Below are 23546 nucleotides of genomic sequence, written 5' to 3'. Positions count from 1 at the left end.
TGCCTATCGCTTAACCTTGTGTTAGTGTAAACAGCAACTAACATACAACCAGTAAAACATTTTTGTTTCAACATTGCAAGCAGTTTATGCTTTTCTTTCATAAAGTTCACCAAGGTATGTGCTCTTTGTAAAAGCTCAAGAGAGTAATCTGTATGTAATGGAGCTAGAAAGGGTCTCAGGTATGAGGTGGTTTTACTGGTACTCCTGTGTTATAAAAGTACAAATGCAATTTGAGTCTATTATCGTTGTTCTCTGTGTAATAGAAACCCAACAATGTGACAAAGATGCTAGTTCAGAAGCAAAAGGAATTCTTCAGAACATTGAAAACTTGGGTTTCTTAGTTACATTGCAGTATGGAACTCATTCGCCAAAAGATTCACAGTCTATCCAAAGCACTACAGAGAAAACACCTTGATTTGCTGAGAGAATGTGAACTAATTAAGTCAATGAGAAGTGGTTTAGTGAAACTCAGTGAAGACATTCAGTGGACCGAACTGTTAAGTCAGACTAAGGACCTAGCAGAGCAGTGTGGAATTGAGATTCATGAAAAATCCATTTCAATGGCTCTACCTGTAAGACACCATAAATTGAGTGCTCTGTAGGTAAAGATCCAGCCATTTTGATGTCTCAGAAAGTCGAACTCCACAGTCTGAATGTAGGACCTGGCCTGGTGTGTGGTGAGTACCTATGGTTTATCACCTTATTTGAGGTTCAAGTATCCCCTAATTGTGAGATGTAATCAGTGTCTAGGAAGCCAGGCTCTCTAGAGGCAGCTGTGGATGAGCAGCCAGGAGTTACCCATGAGACATGCAAAGCTTATGCAATACCAGTGTAGTCACACAGCCCTTACACACGTGAAAGAACCACACAGTGTTACAAAAATCAAGTTACCTTATTTTAGTGACACAAATATAAAAATACTATATAGGCAATACCCAACTGGAGGTAAGTAAAACAAACTATTATATATGTACAGCAACAGTCAGGAGTTAACATAGAAAGCAATAGAAAAGAGTGAAAGCAATAGACAATACTGAAGGCCTGGAGAGAATCAAAACATATACTAAGAAAGTGGAATGCAAAAGTCAGGCTCCCACCCAAGGAAGTGGAATCGGTAGAGGGGAGCTGGAACAACTAAGAAAGCCACAAGATAATTACCAGACTGCCCCCAGCGACCAGGAGAAAAGAGGTAAGTAACTGGTTCTCTCCAAACCCACCAAAAGGACCCTAGAGAAGGATATTGCAAGACCCAGACAAGACTGCAAGAAACCAAAGGTGGATCCTGGAAGAGGAAGACCTGAAAAAGAAGAGGACCATGTCCAGTTCTCATTGAAGTGTCCGGTGGTGGCAGGAGCCATTATTCACCCGTCTGTGAATGCATGATCTGATCGACCGTTAGACAAAGATGGTCAGTAATGCCGCCCTGGAGCAGCTGAAGAGTTCCTGAGTGATGCAGTCGACGTCCCACTCTGGATGAAGAGTTGCAGTCTGAACACCACCAACAATCCGTGGCAAAGGCAAATGTTTCAAGAAAAGAAAAGTGGAGCCGCCCGGGACCAGCAAGATCCAGGGGGACTCATCCCATGAAAGGGAGTCTTGGGTGACCCTCAGCAACCAGAAGAGTCTGATTAAGAGGAGGCAGCCCCCACAGATGACCCAAGGCAGCAAGCACAGGAGGTGTGGTGAGGCCCATGCAGCACACCTTGGAATAAGTCCCACGTTGTAAGAGAAGCATGCAGAGGGCTGTGCGTCCCAGGGAAGAGTGCTGGGGATATGACTACACGGAGCCTGAAGATCCCTTGGCGGAGATGCCAACAAACCTTGGTAGCTGCAAAAGACGCTGTGCATTGGGATACTGTCCTGCGTGGAGAGGCAAGGACCTACCGTCTCCAATATGGCAAAATCAAGTGGCTCTCCAGAGGAGCTCTGGGCACCACCCCTGGGGTGGTGATGGACAAGGGATTGGTTACTCCCTTTTCAATTGTCCAATTTCGTGCCAGAGGCTACCCCTCCCAAACCAGGTAACACCTATTTCCAAAGTGAGAGGGTGTTGCCTCTGTCTCCCAAAAGAAATCCTTTGTTCTGCTTTCCTGCGCTTGAGCTGTTCAAGCAGCAGGAAGGCATAAAGCCGTCTGAGGGGTGGCAGCAGCGTGGGCTGCCTGGAAAACCCTATAAAGGTGGTAGGAGTAATCCTGGGGGTCCTCTAAGGAGCCCCCTGAGTGCATGGACTAGTACAACCAATACTGGCAACAGTATTGGGGTATGATTCCGACATGTTTGATACCAAACATGCCCAGGTTCGGAGTTACCATTTGTTGGGCATGGCCCTTTTTGCAGGGCATCCCCAAACATTTTGCCTCCTCCCTCCTATTTTTTCTGACCAGTTTTTGTTGGCTTTAGTACTCTGGGCACTTTACCACTGCTAGCAAGTGCTAAAGTGCAGAAGCTCTCTGCTTAAATTGCATTGTTGATTGGTTTATCCATGATTGGCATATTTGATTTACTAGTAAGTCCCTAGTAAAGTGCACTAGAGGTGCCCATGGTCTGTAAATCAAATGCTACTAGTGGGCCTGCAGTACTGGTTGTGCCACACACGAGTATCCCTGTAAACATGGCTCAGAACTGCCCCTGCAGTGTCTGTAGGTGCAGTTTTAAACTGTTAATTCGACTTTGCAAGTGTACCCACTTGCCAGGCCTAATCCTTTCCTTTCTATACATGGAAGGTACCCCTAAGGTAGTCCCTGGGTAGCCCCAGGAGAAGGGTGCCGTGTATGTTAAAGGTAGGACATGTACCGATGTGTTTTACATGTCCTAGCAGTGAAATACTGCCAAATTTGGTTTTCACAGTTGCAATGCCTATCTCTCTCATAGGTTAACACGGGGGCTGCTTTTAAGTAACATTTAAGTACAGATTCCCTTTGGAAGAAGTTAGAAATGTGGAGTTTGGTGTCTTCAAACTCACAATTTATAAATATATCTTTTGGTAAAGTTGGTTTTTAAATTGTTAGTTTGAAAATGCCACTTTTAGAAAGTGTGTGTTTTCCTCCTTAAACCATTCTGTGATTCTGCCTGTTTGTGGATTCCCTGTCTGGGTTAGACTGACAGTTGGGCTGTTTGTGAATCCCCTCTGGACAGTGAGACAAAAGGAGCTGTGGAGCAACCTGCATAACCTGATGGGCCATCTGTGGTATAGAGGAGGAAAGAGTGATCACTTACACCTGAATGGGTTATGCCTGCCCTCACACAATGCAGTCTCCAGCCTCCTGTTGTGTGTCTGGGGCCTGGCCTGAGCGGATCTTGGGAACAACAAAGACTTTCCTTTGAAGTTCGCCTCCTTTAAAGGCAGAAAGGAGTATAAGTAGTGATCACAAAACCCCATACTTTAGATTTCATCAAGATTACTTCTTGGATCAAGAGGAACCTCTGCCAAGGAGAAGAGCTGAGGAGAAGTGCTGCCCCTGCCTTTGACTGTCCTTTGTTGGGCTATCCTGCAGTTGCTGCTTCTGCCTGTGAAAGGGGACAAAGACTGGACTTTGTTGTGCACTCCTGCTTGAGAAGAATCTCCAAGGGCTTGAACTGGGCTTGTCTCCTGTTTTGAAGTTTCAGGGCCATCAAAGACTTCCTCTGCCAGCACCTGGACTCTCTGGTGAGCCTCCTGCCCTGCCAAGTGGTGACCTATCCAGTCCCTGGACCCTTGAGAGGTGAAGTTGGCAGAACAAGGACTGAAATTCCTGTCCAGAACACGGTATGGGGAAATCGCGGCTGGAGAAATGACGAGCAACGCCTGCTTGTGGCTGCTGATAGTGATGCACACCCCATACAGTGCAGTTTTCCAACACCTTGCGGCCTGGTTTCTCACGCATCGTCCCTGGGTGTCAAAGCCATCCTGACCCTGAGCGGATCCAAGCTGCCCTGTCCAGAAAGCAACGCTTTGCTATCTTGTGAGGAAGAAAAATGACGCATTGCCGATCTGACCAGAGAAGAAACAACGCACAGCCTCACTTGTGAGTAAGGAATCAATACATCGCTGACTTTTCCAACACACCCTCGCCCGTGCGACTTTATTTCTGACCCAATCTAGGTTCTTTGTGTAAAAGCAACGTTTCCATTGTTTCGATGGAGTAAAACTCTGATTCTTTTCAAAAATAAATATCTTGACTTGTGTATGTTGGATTTTTGTCATTTTGGTCTTTTTTAATTCAGATAAATATTACCTAATGTTAAGCCTACCTCCTTGTGCCAAGCTACCAAGGGGATGAGTGGGGGTTAACCAGGTGTGTTTCTCCTTTGTCCTGACTAGAGTGAGGGTCCTTGCTTGGACAGGGGGTAACCTGAATGTCAACCAAATACCCCATTTCCGACATCATTATGTAGCTGGACATAGGTAGAGACCTTTAATTAGCTTGAGTTTGTGAGGGCCCCTCTGCTCATGCTGAGGTGACCTCACACACAGGTACCTGCACCCTGCCCTCTGGGTAATGAGGGCCTACCCTAGGGGTGACTTACAGTGACGTAGTGCAGTGACCTGAAGTGAAAGGGTGCATGCACCTTTTCACGCAGGCTGCAATGGCAGGACTGTAGACACATTTTACATGGGCTCCCATGGGTGGCATAATACATGCTGCAGCCCATGGGGAACCCATGGGTACCGTGTACTAGGGACTTATAAGGGGGCACCAGTATGTCAAATGTGGGGTGTTTGGGGTCCAAGCAGCTAAGTTTAAAAGGAGAGAGCACAGTCACTGGGGTCCTGGTTAGAAGGATCCCAGTGCAAACGATCAAAACATACTGATAGCAGGCAAAACGTTGGGGAAACCATGCCAGTACTTTCCTACATTGAGCACTTAAAACAGGAAGTGATTTGTAAATTGTTTTGATGCTCGATTTACAGACAACATGAGTTTCATGTCAGCTGTTGGAATGTCCAATCTAAAAACTGAACATGTTTTGAACGTTTCCTCTGCACTTGGTATTGTTGACAAGTATAGAGTGCCTGCAGTAGACTGAAGTCTTCTACAATCTGAATTGGAAACTGCAAAATTGTGTCCTTTAGACAAGAATGTACTGGGTATACACTCTGTCACGCAGCATCTCATATATTTATCAAGAGCATTTCATCAGGTTCTGGTTCCTTAAAATCTAGTTCTTACATTACCTATAACTACTACTACAAATGAGAGACTCTTCTCCTTGATGAAAAGGGTAAAAAAGTATTTCTGCATTAAATGTCGAGACAAGAGACTCAGTGATTCAATGATAAAGCAACTAAATTTGAATGAAGCCACTGGAGGTGTCCTCTTAAAAAAATAGCTGGTTCTTTCCCTCATTCAGAGAAGCAGCCTCACACTTTGGATTCTATTTAATCTTCTCATGAAGGCAGTCAAGCCGCATCATTATTATTGCAACCAGTGTGGACCCAAATGAAATTTTAAATCACATGTAATACTCTGCCAGTTACTATTATCTTCCTTGATTTCCAGATCTTCACCAGTTGCTTTTGAGTCTGTTTCTTCTCACATTGAGGCATATGCCACTTGAAGACATTGCCAGTGATCACAGAAGCCAGTACCTTATGCAGGAGCACAAATACAGCAACTGCCACACTGCCATGCAATACTTGCCTTCTCCTCATGGCAAGGCAAATAGCAGTTACTCCTAATCAGTCTCTGCTTCCCTTGAGGTCTATGCTACCTGAAGAAATCTGAAAGTAAAATCTCAGAAGCCAGCACCCTATGTAGGGTCAAGAAGGCGGAAGTTATCACACTGATAAACAGTATCAGACTCATCCTGATAGTTAGGCAAGCCACAGCTATTGCCCAGCCAGTCTCTTCTTACTTCGAGGCATATGCCACCTTCATACATCCACCAGTGATAGCAGAAGTCAGTAACCTATTCAGGGGCACACATATATCAGTTACCATGCTGTTAAGCATTTACACCTCCTCAATATGGCCAGACAAGAAACGGCAGCTCTCCAGTCATTCAGTTTTCACCTTGAATTATTTGCTGTCCAAAAACATTAGCCAGTGATCACTGAAGAAAATATCCTCTGCAGGGGCAATAAGACCTCATCTACCATGCTGCTATGCTGTATCGGCCTTCTCCTGATGGCCAGGCTAACAACAGTCACTCCTCAATCAGTCTCCCTTCCCTTGAGGCCTATGCCACCTGAAGATACCCACCAGTGATCACAGAAGCCAGTACCCTATTCAGGGGCAAGAAGGGAGCAAGCACCGTGCTTCTAAGAATTATTGCAAAGCACCAACTTCCTGCCCATTTTATTTCTTTCAGTCACAGTGTATATGCAGCCTCATAACATCAGCTTGTCATTTGTAGATATCTGGAAACTTTATTATAAAGCACAGTTAGACACCTTGATTTCCTGCAGCCAAGCACTTTCTGTACACCTATTTGTTCTCTCATCAAGACTGACAATTATCACTACTGCAACTATTCTTAGTACCAGCCAGTAACATATTCAGAGATCTGTGAATCATATCTGAGGCACTATCAGCCTATTCTGGGTTTCTAATTAGCTAAGCATCGACTTACCCTCAAGTAAATCTATACATAGGAGGGTGCCACAATCATCACTAGAACAAGCTGCTGCTCATACCAGCAGATAGATGGGGACATGTAAACAGTTGGCCTCTTTCTATCTGCTCAGTCAGTGCTTTCTTCTTTCTCTCTTCTTATCAGTAATGTTAGATCAACATAGCAGACAGTCTCTTCATCCATGTGAGTAAAATCTGCCCAATTATTTTAACTCTCTCTAAACATCCTAATGCAGAAAAAGTATATTATTGATCAACTCAAGTACTGGATTAGTGATGTGCATGTTTTCTGTAGAAGAAATTAATGATGGTAAACCTGGAAAGGTTCAATGACTCCACAGCTTTAGAAGTATGTATACCATGTCATGGAAAGGAAGAATGCTGGGAGGACTTGACCTGCATTAAACAGCACTGATATCTACATTCCAAGACAGATTTAATAGCTTGGTACTCTTAGTTTCTAAAACAAATGATAAAGTGAACCTGTTTTGAACATTATAGACCCATCATGTAGGAAAGTACTCTCTTTTTGGCATGTTACCCCCAATTTCTGCCTGATGTCAGTGTGTTTGACTGTGTCACTGGAGTCCTGCTAACCAAGTCCCCAGTGCTTATGCTCTCTCTCTCCTGTCAAATTTGCCACTACATACTGGTAACCCAGTATCTTATCCCAAATTGGCATACTGGTGCCCCCTTATAAGTCCCTAGTATATGGTACCTAGGTACTCAGGGTATTGGGGCTCCAGGGGATCCCTATGGGCTGCAGCATTACTTTTGCCACCCATAGGGAGCCCATGCAAAGGCTTCTGCAGGACTGCCATTGCAGCCTGCGTGAAATTGTGCATGCACCCTTTCACGGCCATTTTCACTGCACAAGGTCACTTATAAGTCACCTATGTGTCAGGCCTTCCAACCCTGAAGGCTAGGTGCAAAGTACCTGTGTATGAAGGCACCCCTGCACTAGTAGAGGAGCCCCACATCGTCCAGGACCATTTTCCCAGACTTCGTGAGTGTGGGGACGCCATTTTACACGTGAATTCGACATAGGTCAATATCTACGTCCAGCTTCACAATAGTAACTCAGAATCTGGCTATGTAAGGAGTCTAACACCAGGGAATTTGTACCCCAATACTGATTCCAGTATTGGTTTTACAATTCCATGCACTCTGGGGGCTCCACAGTGGACCACCAGTCCTGCCATAGCAGCCTTCTGAGGTTTTCCAGGCAGCCCCAGCTGCTGCCAACTCACAGACAGGTTTCTGCCCCCCCTGTCGCTCAAGCAGCTTGAGCCCAGGAAGGCAGAACAAAGCATTTCCTTTGGGAGAGGGGTGTTACACCCTCTCCCTTTGGAAATAGGTGTTATAGGCATGGGGGGGGGGTAGCCTCCCAGAACCTCTGGAAATGCTTTGAAGGGCACAGATGGTGCCGTCCTTGCATACTCCAGTCTACACCGGTTCAGGGACCTCCAGTCCCTGCTCTGGTGCGAAACTGGACAAAGGAAAGGGGAGCGACCACTCCCCTGTCCATCACCACTCCAGAGGGGGGATGCCCAGAGCTCCTCCAGAGTGTCCCCTGGTTTTGCCATCTTGGATTCCAAGGTGGTAGGGCACTCTGGGACCATCTGAGTGGCCAGTGCCAGCAGGTGATGTCAGAGCCCTCCCCTCATAGGTGCTTACCTGTGTAGCTAGCCAATCCCCCTTTCAGGGATATTAAAGGGTCTCTCTTCTGGGTGTTTCCTCAGATTCGGATTGCAAGACTCCTGCATCCTTTATTTTATCTTCTACTGACAGAAACTGCATCTGTGCCCTCCAGGAACTCTACAAACTGCAACAAAGAAGCAAAGACGACTTCTGCAACATTGTATCTTCAGCTCTTGCCAGCAACTGCAACTGTTTCCAGGTTGTGCATCCTCCGAGGACTGCCTGTCTTCAGCCTGCACCAGAAGAAGCAAAGGGATCTCCCTGGAAGTGAAGGAATCACTTCCCTGCTTCAGCAGGCACCCCTCTGCAGCGATGACCGATGGTGTGAGTCCCCTCTCCTGATGACGAGCATGGATCCAGCAACACGGGCAGTGGACTAAAGTGACCCCGACAGACCCAAGGTCTAGCTGTCCACCTTTGGTGGAGGTAATAGCTTGCCTCCCCATGCAAGACAGTACCCCTGTGCACTATGTGACTTGCAGTTGCCAAGGTTAGTGTGCGACCTTCCATGAAGTTCTTTGTGCACATCACAGCTCTGGCCCCCAGCACTCCATCCTGCGACGCACAGGTTCCTGAGTGGTTCTCCTGCGGCATCGGTCACCTTTGTGTTGTGCTTTGTGGGCCTCCATTTGCACTTTCTTTGTCCCTGTGCTGTGAGACTCCTGTGCACGCAGCCTGCTATTCTGAGGACTCTCTGAGTTGCTGGGAGCCCCCTCTGCCTCCCCTTCCTGGGTAGAGGCCACCAGGTCCCTCCTGGTCCCGGGCAATGCCATTTTCCGCTAACCGCGAGCTTTGCATGTGCCAAGGCTTGTTGACAGAATCCAGCAACGCAAACCCAACTGCAATCATCCATTCAGCATGGGGCATCTTCTGCCCTAACCAGGAACCCGCATCTGTCTTCCTGGGTGCATAACTGAGTTTGTCTTCTTACCGGTGGTTCAACTTTTGCACCTTCATCCGGGTTAGCAGGGGATTCTGTTCTCCCTGGACTCTTCAGTGCTTCTTGGACTTGGTCTCTTTCTTCCACAGGTCTTCAGGTCCAGGAATCCATTGTTGGTGTCTTGCAATTTCTTCTGGTTCTTGCATAATCTTCTATCACAACTTCATGTGTGTTTTAGTAAACTTACTGGGATTTACTCCTGTTTTCCTGGGCTTTGAGGTAGGTTCTATTACTTACCTTTTGTGTTTTCTTACACTCCCAGCACCCCTCTACACATTACACTTGCCTAGGTGGGAAACCGACTTTTGCATTCCACTATTTTAGTATATGGTTTGTGTTCCCACTTTGCAACCTTTTGTGATTTTCACCATTTGCACTGTTTTCTAACTGTTTTTACAGATATTTCTGCATTCTAGTGTATATACTGTGTATATTACTTACCTCCTAAGGGAGTATAGTATCTAAGGTATTTTTGGCATTGTGTCACTAAAAATAAGGTATCTTTATTTTTGTAAAACTGAGTATTTTCTTTCATGAGTGTGAGTACTGTGTGACTACAGTGGTATTACAAGAGCTTTGCATATCTCATAGATAAGCCTTGGTTGCTCTGCTACAGCTACCCCTAGACACCCTGGCTCATAGACACTGACTACATTTCACTAATGAGGGATAACTGGACCTGGTATACGGTGTAAGTACCTTAGATACCCACAACAAACCAGGCCAGCCTTGTACACATCAACTCTCCCATTTTACAAGTTATTTGATATTGATAGTGGCTGATTTCAACTTGACTAGCATATTTTCCTTTGTACACTATTTGATACGTTCTTAATAAATGCTACAATACCTTAATTGCATACTTGAACATACAACCTGAAATTATGTATGTAGCTGCATTTTCAATAGGATTTGAAGTATGTCTGTCTATAGGGTACTTTTTTGTATGTGCAGGGATTTTTCATCCTCTGTGTGTGATGTAAGTAACCAAAAGTGAGATGTGATAGCACCAAGCCAAAGGTCATGCAATGTTGCTTCTGTTGATTTCATGGGGTCCAAAGGCCATGTGATGTCACTTCCTGTGATGTCGTCTGGTCAAATGTCTTGTGATGTCACTTCCTGTGACCTCATGGGGGATCACTCACAGGGCAGGTGATGTCACTCCCTGTGATGTCACCAGGTCAAAGTTCATGTGATGTCACTTCCTGTGACATCGGAGTGGTGAAGGTCACATGACATGCAATATCACTTCTGCTACCCCTGACATTTTGATGAATCAACCTCCATGATTTTAAGACCTTTTTTTGTCAAGAAGAGAGGGTCCGAAAATAAATTTAAAAAACACCTGCTCAGCTCAAGAATACCCTCATGAGTAATTGTGCAGAAGTGTGCCTTACAAATACACAAAACATAGCAACAACATAATAGTAATGTCCACCTGACTCTAGGAGATAGGGGTCTTGCAAGAAGCACGAGTAGCATGCTGATATATCTTTCAAGGCAACAATACGAAATGGGCTGGATAACCTTGGAAGACTGCATTTCTTGGTGTTGGTATTTGGAGTTAGGAGACAATGTTGAGGGCAGGCTCTCAATCTAAGACCGCATTTAAGACCATTTGTTATGAACTAAGGGGCAGATTTATACTTTTTCACTCAAAACTGCGTTAGAGCAGTTTGCGTGAAAAAGTATAGCGCCGGCTAGTGCATTCCAACCAAGACACCGGCCGGGATCCATATTTATGGAATAGTGCTAGCCGGCGCTAATGCCCTGTCAGCGTCCTTGGAAAGGACGCCAACAGGCCTGCGGATGCGTTGGGGAAACCAGGGCTTGTGCGCCAAATTATGGTGCTATACTGTTCAGAGGCAGAAAAATTGCCTCTAAGCAGTGTAGCACCATTTTCTGGTGCACAACCCCCATGGACATGGCTCCTGTCTTAGTAAAGACAGGAGCCATGCCCACCACTCCAATGGCCATGCCCAGTGGACGCGCCATGCAGGGGGCCCCAAGTCAGGGCCCCCGAGCGAGGTGAGTTAAAAAAAATATACACTTACCAGCACTTATCTGGGATGGGTCCCCCATCCTTGAGTGTCCTCCTGGTGTGGGTGGAGGTGGGTGGGGGTGTCCTTGGGGTCGAGAAGGGCACCTGTGGGCACTTTCCATGGTCTATGACCATGGAAATATGCCTACAGGTCCCCTTATGCCTGCCCATACCCAGGCGTTAAATAATGGCACTAAGCAAGATTAGCACCATTATTTAAGGGCCCCATACCCCTTGCTGGATTTAGGACGGGGGATAAATAAGACACAAAGGCCATATCGTCCTTTTCTGGACAGGAACGCCTACCTAGCATCTCATTGCCACAAGGTAGGTGTTTACGTCCAGAAAACGGCGTTAACTCCATAACTTTGGCGCTAGACTTGTCTAGCACCAAAGTATAAATATGGAGTTAGGTTTGCGCTGAAATAGCGTAAAAACAATGATGCTAATTCAGCGCAAACCGAGGATAAATATGGGCCTTAGGGTGACAAATGATTTTGGTACAGTTTGTGGTCCTGGGATCCTCCAATAAAAAAAGGGTGCCAGCAAAACCTGGCAGACTGACGAAGAGGATAACTCCTCAGTAATAGTGTACGAAGTATAGTACTCTGCACAAGGATGATGAGGCAGACAGTTTATGATGCTTTTAAAGTCAGAGTCTCTATATTCTTCCTAGCATCCCCAGTTGAAGTTTACAGATTCAGTGGATCAGGATACTGATGAAGAAGAGGTAACAGATAGATTAATTCACAGATCCGAATTAAAGGAAATTCTTCATCACTTTAGAAAGAATATTGGTTTTCTGGATGGAGGAAGATGATTTTTTCTTGTGAACCTGACAACAAAACTGGAGAATTTACCTCCTCACTGGCCTCTAAGGAAGATGCAGATGGCTTAATAGAACAAGGTAGAATACATTTTCTCATTTCCCGACCAAACAGTATGGGCTTTTAGGATTTTTTGATGACTATGACCCTCATTATGACATTGGCGGTCAGCTGACCGCCACGTCGGTGATGACGGTAGTACCGTTGTCAGGCTTGCGGTGAAGACCGTCAAGTTATGACCATGGTGGTGATCCCTCCCCTAGACAGCCAATGTACCACCCCAACCGCCAGTGCGGTCGGTCCACTAACCACAGAGATAACCATCTTCAAGAATGCGGAAGGCAACGACCCGCCCACCACATTATCACGTAGCACACCACCAGAATTTCCGGGGTGGGACCACCATCACCAAAAGCCTGGCGGAAACACATCATATAAAAGGAGACATTCACCTCCAGGGACACAGAGGAGTCCACGGCCACCATGGAACCCGAACTGGAAGTTCTGCCGATGCTGTACCACACGATGGCAGTCAAGGCGCAGCAACGCCAACGAAGACGACGATGGTGAGTACAGCCGTCTAACACACAAGGGAGGGAGGGGAGGGTAACACACCCACACACACAACAAACACCAAACACACATACCACACACCGAGAACAATCTGCAGAGTAAATCAACAGCAACAGAACGCTAGGACACATACCTCTGGTCCAACCACTGTAAACAGAGACCTCAATTGAATACATATATATATATATATATATATATATATATATATATATATATATATATATATATATATATATATATATATATATATATATATAAATAAATATATATATATATATACATGTCTATATTTAAAAATATACAGCAAGGGCCATTGTCCGGTCCATAATCAACAAGTGGCCACAGGGCAACGTGAAAGGCCCAACTTGACTCCTAACAGCCCACTTACTCCACTGGCCAGTGGCATCATGATGATGTTAGGCATGCACCTAAGGGGGTGTTTTGTTTGGGAGGGGGGTCCTTGGGCTTGGCTTTGGGAGGGGGTGGGTCTTTACCCTTGTGTTTAGGGTCAGAGGAGTGGGCTTGGGGCGGGGCCGGAATGCCACACTTGTCTCCCTTAGTGGCAGGTGTAGTTTTAGGGGGAGGAAAAGGAGTCAACTGGGAGCTGGAGGTACTGGGCTGGGGGAGGGATCTTTCTCTTACAGGCAGGATGGGGGGAGAGGTCGAGGTGGGAAAGGAATAGCTTCTTAGGACCAATGGGGAGGGTTGTGGGAGGAGGATTGGGAGTGGAGTTAGAGGGAGTGGTTATAGGAGAAGTAGGTGTGCTGGACTTGGGTGCAGGTGCATGGACAGTGTGCGTGTGTGACGTGGATGGCTGTTGGGTGTCAGAGTGGGAGCTTTATGTGTTATTAGAGGGGGAGAAGACAGGGTGGGCAAGGACAAACAGGACGTGTGTATGTATGTTGTTGTGGTGCCTGCAAGTGTGGTGGGTGGGCTGCATGAGGTTGTGATGGTTGTGGTGGTGACTGCCCATGTGGAGTGTGGGGGGAATGTCTGCATGTCTGCTGTTATGGTGATTGTGGACAAGGCTGTACACGTTGCAGGATCTGGGACTGATGATGCAGTGCATGCAGGTGTGTGTGTTGATGTGACTGTGAGGAAGGAGGAGGAGGGGGAGACAGTGGAGGCAGTGACTCTTGTAGTATGTGCATCTGTGTGTTGGCTTTGTGTGTGCTTGTGGAGTAAAGTGTGGTGCCTGCGCTTGTCTGTGCGAGTCCTGTCTTGTTTTGGGTACAAGCTCGTCAGATTGTGTGCATGGGATGAGTGGGGGAGAGGGTGTTGGGACAGGGAATAGGTGGTTGGAGGGGGTACAGAAGCACCAGGGACACTGGCTGCCATCAGAGAGGAGGCCAGAGCCTGTAACGATCTCTGTAGGGCGTCAAGCCAGCGTGAATGCCCTCCAGGTAGGCATTGCATTGCTGCATCTGGGATGCCAGCCCCTGGATGGCATTCACTATGGTTAACTGACCTACAGAGATGGATCTCAGGAGGTCAATGGCCTCCTCACTGAGGGCAGCAGGGCTGACTTGGGCAAGGCCTGAGGTGCCTGGGGCACAGGGGACACCGACCCTCCTGGGTGAGCTGGCATGAGCCACTGGATGGGAGGCCACTGGCAGGGTGGTGCTGGTACGGGGGTGGCGGAAGTTCTTGTAGCTGGGGTGGTCCCAGATGGGTCCACCACCACCAGGGAGCTTCCATCAGTTGAGGAATCTGATTCTGTAGTTGTAGCTCCTGTTTCCCTCATGGTGCTCCCCTCACCCTCCAACCCACTGGTCCTTTCGGCACCTGTGCTATCCGCCTCCAGGATCCCGTGGGCTGCAGCTCCCCACTCACCGGTGCCCATGCTCCTGCGCCAGATGATGCTAAAGCACACAAGGACAAAGTGGCTAAAGGAGAGAGGTTGGGGGAGAAAGAAAGGAAGCACAAGGTCAATCACAGCACCAACAGCACATATGGAATACACATCACAATCACTCACTGGGACTAACACTGTGCAGTATGGACCATAATGACAAACCATTACCTGGGTACAAAAGGAATAAAGAGCCCAAACACTACCATCTGCACACCTACTGGGACACACTAAGCCCTGTCTGCCATGGTATGCTGGCTACTTACCAATACCAAATATACATACCACCCTACATAGCTAAGCAGGACCACACAGGAAAAGCTACACCGGCACATTTGGGCATCCACTGACTAGAACCTTGCACCCAAACCCCATGCCAGGCAACAAACAAAAAATACCACACAGTCTGTACTCATCCACTTGTGGCTGCTGTGCTGCCCTCAAGCACCCATCCAACATAGGATTGGCCACCCCCATTATGCGGGTCATTTGGGGGGTCTGGCTCCGACGAGCACCCCTCCCTCGTTGGGAGGCCGTCCCCAGCTGGGCCTCTGCAGTCTTCTGGGCCCAGCGTCTCAGGTCCTCCCACCGTTTCCTACAGTGGGTGTTCTGCCAGCTATGGACCCCCAGGGTCCACACGTCCTGGGCAATAGCACGCCACAACCCTTTCTTTTGATAGGCACTGACCTACACATGAACTCAACAATCCATTCTGTCATACAAATGCTTAAATACTGCATATGACCCACATTAAGCACCCACATGACCCGTACCTATGCATACACATTGCATGCAGCCAACTTCCCCCAAAGGACACACTGCCAACATACACATACATCTTCATGCAGCCATGTCGCATCCAACGTCCCCATGATGTACTCACCTGTTGGTCTGGAGGCCCATACAACTGCCCATATAGAGGTAGGACCCCATGCACAAGCTTCTCCAATTCCTCGGATATGAAGGCTGGGGCCCTTTCCCCTGTAGCACAGGCCATCACAGGTTCCAGACACAGGAAACAGCAGCACATGCAGTGAAGATGTTCAACCGTAAAGAGTCAGGAATCAAGTGAAGTGGTACAGAGAAAATGGCGGTCACGTCTGCGGCGGTGAGCACCGTCACCTCCGGCGTTGAGCAAATTCGGTTCCTGTACTCCATAGAGCTCCATGTTAGCCAATGAGGAGTTGCACGGAGGTGGAGACTGTCTTCCGCCAGGATGCAAAAACGCCAGCGAAGTGAGGTCACTTCCACCTGTCCCTGCCTATAGGACAGGTGGTTGCCCTTTCCTACTGCTAGTACTCATGTTGGACAAATGTATGTGCGTCATTGGTATCGACTGTAAACACCTAGACAATTCCAGTCTTCTACATTCATACATGCCGTGTGTACTGTGATTTTGTGTCTCCATAGTTCCAGTAGTTACACACATTTTAATTTTGGCTCACTTAGATACCAACCACTGCAAAGGATGAGAAGGAGGAGGCAAGCACCAGTATACAGACTCCTAGTGGACTTGGCTACACTGGAGGACCGGCACATCATACTCACCTATCGTCTGGACAGGTCCACAATCACTGATCTGTGTCAACAATTGGAGCCAGATCTAATTCCTGCTATCCGTAGCACCATAGCTATTCCCCTTGTAGTACAGGTACTCTCAGTGCTCCACTTCCTGGCAAGTGGTTCATTCCAGGTGACAGTGGGCTTAGCTGAAGGAAATTCACAGCCAATGTTTTTGACAGTGCTTGGAAGGGTTTTGCCTGCCTTGCTCAAACACATGAGCAGCTACATCTCATTCCCCCAGAGTGAAGATTTGCCCACTGTGAAGGCTGGATTCTATACCATGGGACGCATACAACATGTGATTGGGGCCATTGACGGGACCCATATTGCCTTGGTCCCTCCCAGAACAAATGAGCAGGTCTACAGGAATAATAATAATTTTGTTTCAATTAATGTCCAGGTGGTCTGCCTTGCTGATCAATACATCTCCCATGTCACTGCCAAGTATCCTGGATCTGTGCATGATGCCTATGTATTGAGGAATAGCAGCATCCCACAGGTGATGGCATGACTAATGTCCAAGAGAAGTAGTGCAGCAACTCCATTTCGGTCGACTGTGTTTTTAAGATCGTCCCAGATTGCCATGAGTGCTGATTCAGTGCTTCTTCCTGGGCGGAATCCAGTTTGGAAGTCTGAAAGTATAGAATTGTCTTCAATGAATTGTGACATCTGGTCGAATGCTGCTCTTTCTATCAATTTGACCAGGAAAGGTCCATTTGTGATTGGTCTGTAGTTGTTGGGGTCTTGCGGGTCTAGGTTTGTTTTCTTTAATAAAGGTCGTATGTATGCCTTTTTCAGGTCTACAGGAAAAGTTCCTGAAGTAAAAGAGTTGTTGATGATTCTTCTTACAGGTGGGGCAGCAGAAGTAGATAGAAGAATGTTCTTGAAGATTTGTGGTGGGCAAGGGTCAGAAGGGCAACCAGAAGGTCTGCTTGCTTTGACCAAATCCATAAATTCATCCTGGGATATTTGTTTGAAGGAGTGTACAGGTTGGGTTGGTTTATTCTTAAAGGGTATTTTAGGAAAGGGGTTGGTGCTGATGGTTTTCTTCTGTTTTAAATAGGAATCCAATATGTTTGCCTTGGTTGTGTAGTGAGTTGCCAATTTGTTTTTGAAATCTTGAGTAGTGGGATGACTTCCTTCCATGCACGTTGAGAATTTTATAAAATTCCTTGGTTGTAGATTGAGCATTTTGAATTCTGTATGAGTAGTATCTTTTTTTAGCTTTTTTGATTGATGATTTGTATATCCTGTTAAGTTTGTGTAGCTGCAGTTTGTCTTGACTGTTGTTTGTTTTGAGCCAGGTCCGCTGCAAATTTCTGATTTGTTGCTTTATCTTTTTAAGTTCTGTGTTTCTCCAAGGAGTCGGTTTTCTTTTGTCGTGTTTAGTTTTTCTGAGTGGTATTAGAACATCAAAAGCTTCCTGTAGCCACTCATAAAGTTTTGGCACAGAATTAATTGTATCTAGATCTGTGTTTGCTGTTAGTTGTGTTTCTAAGTGATCCAAATTGAGTTTGCTCCATGGTCGATAGGTGTATGTATGTAAGTAGTTGTGGGGTGTGTTCATTTGTGGAGTTGTATGTCGGAAAGTTATCATATGGTGGTCTGACCAGGTGATTGGCATGATGCTATGAATAGTAACTAGTTCAGGCTTAGCAAAAATGACATCTAGGATGTGACCAGCGATGTGTGTGGGATTGTGTACTATCTGATGTTGGTTCAATGCGACTAGGCCAGTGGTAATAGCTTTTGGATGGGTCATATTGGGTTTGTCAAACCAAATGTTTAGATCCCCAAGAATGCATAGATTGGAGTATAGTGTAATAAGGTATGAGACTGTGTCTAGAAAAGCATCTGGGAAAGTGGAGTTTGTTAGGTGGAGGTCTGTAAAGGAGGAGAAAGTTACAGGAGGAAGTTGGAGTAGGGTGGCATCTGGTGAGGAGGGCTTCACAACCTTGTATGGAGATGTTGTCTGTTTTACTGAGGTTCATTGCCCGTTTGAATATAATAGCTAGTCCACCTCCTCTCTTGCCTATACGATTTTGAGTGATGGTTTGATAGCCCGGAGGAACGGCTTCGTGCAACACTGGTGCCATGTCATCTCCCAACCAGGATTCAGTTATGAATAGTAAGTCAGGTTGTGTGTCTGTGAGCAGGTCGTAGATGTGGAGCTTGTTTTTTGAGAGTGATCGAGCATTTATGAGCTGGCAGTTTAGAAAAGGTGTGTTAGTGGTAGTGTTGTTTTGTTTAGGAGAATGGTAAGTAGTGTAATGTGAGTTCGAAGCAGGAGTGTTGCTAGTTGTGATAACTGTTTGAGGCTCACAATAGTCTTGCTTTTCAACATAGTGTTAATCTTCCAGCAGGTTAAGGAGGCATTTTGTTGGGTCTGTGTGTGTGGGTGGTGGACTTGGTGGCTGAGAGAGCCATGAGGAGTGTACTGTTTTTTGTAGGGTAGTTTTATTATGTAACAGACAAGGGGATCTGAGGTTGCTATGAGTGGCATGTTTTTTATTTTGTTTGTGTTTGTTTAGTGTGGATGGAGTATGGGTTAGGGGTGGTGGGGGAGCATGTGGATCATGATGTAAGGCTCTAAATTGTGCAATGGAGGAGAGGCGAGTGACTGAAAGTTGCTGGGTTGGGGTGCTTGTGGTAGGTGTTTGTGAAGAGTGAGAAAGTAGGGGTGGAGATAGGATGGAATTTGTATTCTTTGTGTAGTCCTGGGGGTGGGAGTGGGTATGATGATAAGTGTAATGTAAGTTTGTGTTGCTTTGATGTGCTGATGTTTGTGGTCGGTATTGTTTTTGTGGAATAGTGAGAGGGGATATTGATGTAGTTGTTTTTGGTGAGGGATTTGTATGTGAGTTAGTGCTGGTGAGTGGAATTTTTGTGTTAGATGGGGAGTTGTTGTGTTTTGGAGATGAATGTATGAGGTGTGTATGAGGTGGTGGATGTGTGTCAGGGGAGTTAGTATTATTTGTGATGACTGGAAGAGGTAATATGTGTGGTGGACTGAAAAGTGGGGATTGTATGGTTGTGTGTACTTGGTGAAGAGAGGGGAAGAGTGTTTGTAGATGATGTGTTTGAAGGCAGGGTTTGGGCATTGTTATGATGACAGGTGGTCTGTGTGGAGCAGACAGCGGATAGTGTTGGTTAGTATGAGCAGAGAGTGTGCATCTGGGTGACTGAGACTGAGAGAAATGTATGCTGTAGTTTTGTATTGTGTGGGTGATGGGAGGTTGTGTTAGTGGGAGAGGACAGAGTAGTGTTGGCTGTGAGAATGCAGGTGTTTGGTGTATGCTACTATTAAAAAGAAAGTGCCACTTTCTGACTTTCCTGGAAGAACTATAATAGCAGTATACTAGTGAATTACTTTAGATTGAGGCAATACTTGTTTAGATCTGGCTATAGTCATCTTTAGCGATTAACCAGAGCACATGTAAGCACAAAAAGCATCACAAAAATGATTACAGAGACCCTATTGGCTCCAGCCTTTTTTGATCAGCCTTTTCATAACAACACACCATTTAGTTGAACAGTGGCTGCATAACTCATTCAGCAAACGATGGGCTCTTTCCTACCAGCTTTCATGTTACAAACGTTTTGATGACCCCCCTTGATCCACTGCTTTGTTGATTATCATTCACATTGTAGATCAACCCATGCACAGTGTGCATTGTTTGGTGAATATGCAAAAAAGTGAGTATTAACAGCAAAGCTTTTTAGTCCAGAAGAACGGGAAAGCAAGCATCACAAAAAACAGTCACCACTAAAACAGCCTGTCCTGAAACTCATTGAATTGTCAGGGAAATTTCCTAACCTAGAGATGGCAGCATCAGTAGTATGTCATGAGGAGCTCGTAGTCAGTTACATGGAGGACTGCAGTAAATCCAGTCCAACTTCTCTTATTTGGCGGAACGAGAAAGCAGCTCTGATCCAACTCATTACTAAACAATCGCTAGAATGCAATAAGGATTTCAGTATCCCTTGCCTTGCACATGTCAAGGAAACTCTATGAGCTGGGTAAGCCTCACATATTTGATGATCCTAGTTCTTGTGGTGGGATGGATAAAAAAGATATTGAGCGGCGAGCTACTAAATTGTGCAAGTAAGAAACCATCTGTTTTATCCTCCCTATGTTTGAGGTCTTCATATGCCTTGGAGGATTATTTGATCATTAAATATGGACAGTGGGAGTGGCCACTGCCTGTCCTTACTCATTTGATGGCATGTCCAACCAGTCCTTGTTACATTTTTTTCCCTAAGTTCTACTTGCAATATACGAGACAACTATTAAATGAATTTATCCAAAAATGAAACATACAACACTGTAGAACAGTGATTACCATCCTTTTGACTCCTGTGGACCCACACTTTATCAATAATGGAACCCGGGGATCACCACGGCATCATTATTGGAATTTGGGGTCTCCCCACTGTGTCATTACTGAATGCTGGGGACCTAATCTGTTAAAATTATTACATTTTCCATGCAGTTGCCAACCTTTTGACTCCTGTGGACCCACACTTTATCAATAATGGAACCCGGGGATCACAACGGAATCATTATTGGAATTTGGGGACTCCCCACTGTGTCATTACTGAATGCTGGGGACCTAATCTGTTAACATGATAACATTTTCTATGCAGTTGCAGACCCACTGAGGAGACTTTGCGGACCTCACGGGGTCCCTGGACCACAGGCTGGGAACCACTGGCGTAGAATATCTTTGTGTTACCTCCAAAAGTTGGCAAACAGTGAATGTTGTTTTATTTACGGTCCTTTTTAAAATGCAACGTTCGTTCTTGAATCACTATGCACTTTGATTGATTATTCAATTATGATATAGGAGTTGTAATGCTAGATAACATTTTAATTTTTATACCTATATATTTTCTCATGTTTGTTTTCAATAGTGTTCTATGGACTTTTATAGATGTTTTATGCTTCATTTATTAATTGATTGATCCTATTGGACAGATAGGCCTCACAGTAGTGAAAAACGAATTTAGGAGTTTTTCACTAAAAAGTACATGTACAATTTGAGATTACATGTGCAACCTTTTGATTACAAGGCACCCTGCCCTATGGGCTATCTAGGAGCTACCCGCGAGGTGGCTTATATGTAATAAAAGGAGAGTTTAAGGCTTGGCAAGGGGCTTATAGGGTCAAGTTGAACTAGCAGTCTAAAACTGTATTCAGGCTGCAATGGCAGCTCTTGGGTATGTTACAAGGGGCTACTTTAGTGGTTGGCATAATAAGCGCTGCAGGCCCATTAGGAGAAGGTAATTTACAGTTGCTGGTTATATGGTATACCACTCTACAAGGGACTTATAGGTACATTAAATATGCCAATCTGGTGTAAACCAATTTAACCATGGTTCTTTCCTTTGATCACACAGTTGCTGAACGTCCTGCTCAGAATCAAACAATAGTGGTGAATAATAACAACAACAACAACAACGACAACGGGAATCAGCAGGCAAGACCAAGAACTCCTCCTATCATCATAGGAAGCTCAGGTGACACACCAATGAGAATAACATGCCCAGCATGTCAACAGCGAATAGTCACCAGCCTCAAACACCATCCTGGAAGTTGTACCTGGCTCGTATTTGGAATATTGTTTGTTTTGGGGTAAGATCAGTTCAACCGAGGTTTGTTTAAAAGTTTATAATTTTGCAAAAGCTTACACCTATGCAGCTGATGGAAAAACAATATTGTGTTATTTTCAAAAGAGCTTCAACTTTTTTAAATGGGAATGAACCTACTCCGGCCTACTGTGGACTTCTTACACTGCGTATTTTGGAATATTGAGTTATCTCATTGTGCGCTTCATCTTTGAACGTATGCCCCAGCATGGAAATGATGTGGCAAATCATAATTTCAGAACTTGTGCATTTCTTAAATTATTTTGAATTTGGTGATGTGTTTGGGCGGCATGTATGCATGTATATATGCATGCATGTACTGGTGTGTATGGGATGGGTTTTACTCCTGAAATCCAAAAACCTTATGCAGCACGGACAAGAACAATAGAATGTGAAGCTCTCGTTCCCACAGTCACTGTCAATACTGTCAATAGAGGGTAGCAGGTTAAGGGTAGAGATTGGATTTTAATTCCCTTATTATTTCCAGATTATTCTTCATTACTTTGCTTCTTCTCCCAGTTCGTACTAACGGAGGAGATCTTAATGTCACCTCTATGGACACAAATCTTTTTTGCTTCTGAAAACTTTAAAAAAAAAAAACCTCCTTCTCTTCTCACATTCACTTCTCTCATAAGGGCCATAAACGCTGATCGTGCCAATTTCTTTTCGTTGAAAAAGAATCAGAGCTCAAAATAATGACATTAACTTCAATATTTTTAGCTTGTTCTCAAAGAAAACCCAAGTAACTTAATAGTACTTCAAAACCACTGATGGTTTGGAACACAAGCATACATGATTCAGGGTATGGAGAATATTTGCTGATGGCAAGAGGCATGACACCAGTTTAAACATGGGTGGGCCAGTATGCATGTGTGATCTTCTATGTGTTGCCATCACTCTTAAGACTGCAACGCTCTGCCACTGAAATTGTTTTGTTTATTTCACAAATTCTCAAGTGAAATGATCTCTCTCACACCCTTACCTCATTGTGAAATTTAACATCAACTATAGGTGGTGTCTAGTTGTTTGCTATCTTACACATGTGAAGGACTGGAATGTAGTCCTGAGTAACTGTGGTTAACTCAAGCATTCGACTCATCAATAGTGCAACGGGTATGCCCTGACGCCGGTCACGCATTTACTGTGCCACTGCAGCTGCAGCTTACTGAAGAGGGCCAATAAGGCCAACACCCATCTTGGGAGCTTGTTTTGCAGTTCAGAGGGGGTCTGCCATTTTGTGCTGGACTGTTCCAATTGGAGCAGCACCAACAGTGATTTGCACATGACTGGTTGCTGCCTGAGGTGGCAGGGTGGTGAGCAAACAAAACATAGAAGGGGATGTGTACAAGAATAATACCCAGTGGTTGGGTTTATTTCAGCCATTCCACCCATCACTTTTTTGTATTCCTTGTCTTATTGAAGCTAACAGGCTGGCCGCCTAGGCCAGTCCACACTGCAATGGGAATGTGACAGAATCTATCCACCTCTCAGAATGGTCTGTCCATCAAAATCCAACATATTTACCCACTGAAAGACCTGGCCACTTTGTGGAAAATGATCACTTTCACAGCTCACCCTTTTACAACACCACTCCAACTCTGGGCTCTACTGATAAAGGTATTAAACAGAGGGAGCATGAAGGCTTACCTGTCTGGGTAGTCTTCTCTGGGGAGAGAGGTCTGAGAGCAAACCAGGACTCTGACAGGTATTAGATCACCACATAGCAAGAAACTGTTGCAAATGTTCAAACACCCACTTGTTGGACAGCTGAGTGATCCTTTTTTGTGCCGTTTTAACAGCTGAGCATTGCAGGCAACAATGCTACCCTGCCTCTTGCACACACAGC

General features: G+C 45.5%; 1 protein-coding gene across 1 annotated transcript in view; it reads left to right on the top strand.

The window, feature by feature from the left end:
• Positions 1–23546, top strand: part of LOC138261522 (lipopolysaccharide-induced tumor necrosis factor-alpha factor homolog) — a 300767-nt gene that overhangs the window by 216853 nt on the left and 60368 nt on the right. Inside the window, exon 5 of the mRNA XM_069210532.1 lies at positions 21452–21686. Coding sequence (XP_069066633.1) covers positions 21452–21686 — 235 coding nt within the window. The remainder of the gene's footprint in view (positions 1–21451; positions 21687–23546) is intronic.

This window comes from Pleurodeles waltl, chromosome 10 (assembly GCF_031143425.1).
Source record: "Pleurodeles waltl isolate 20211129_DDA chromosome 10, aPleWal1.hap1.20221129, whole genome shotgun sequence".
NCBI lineage: Eukaryota > Metazoa > Chordata > Amphibia > Caudata > Salamandridae > Pleurodeles > Pleurodeles waltl.
The sequence above is the reverse complement of the archived record's forward strand: the minus strand, read 5'-3'. Positions and strand labels throughout refer to the sequence as shown.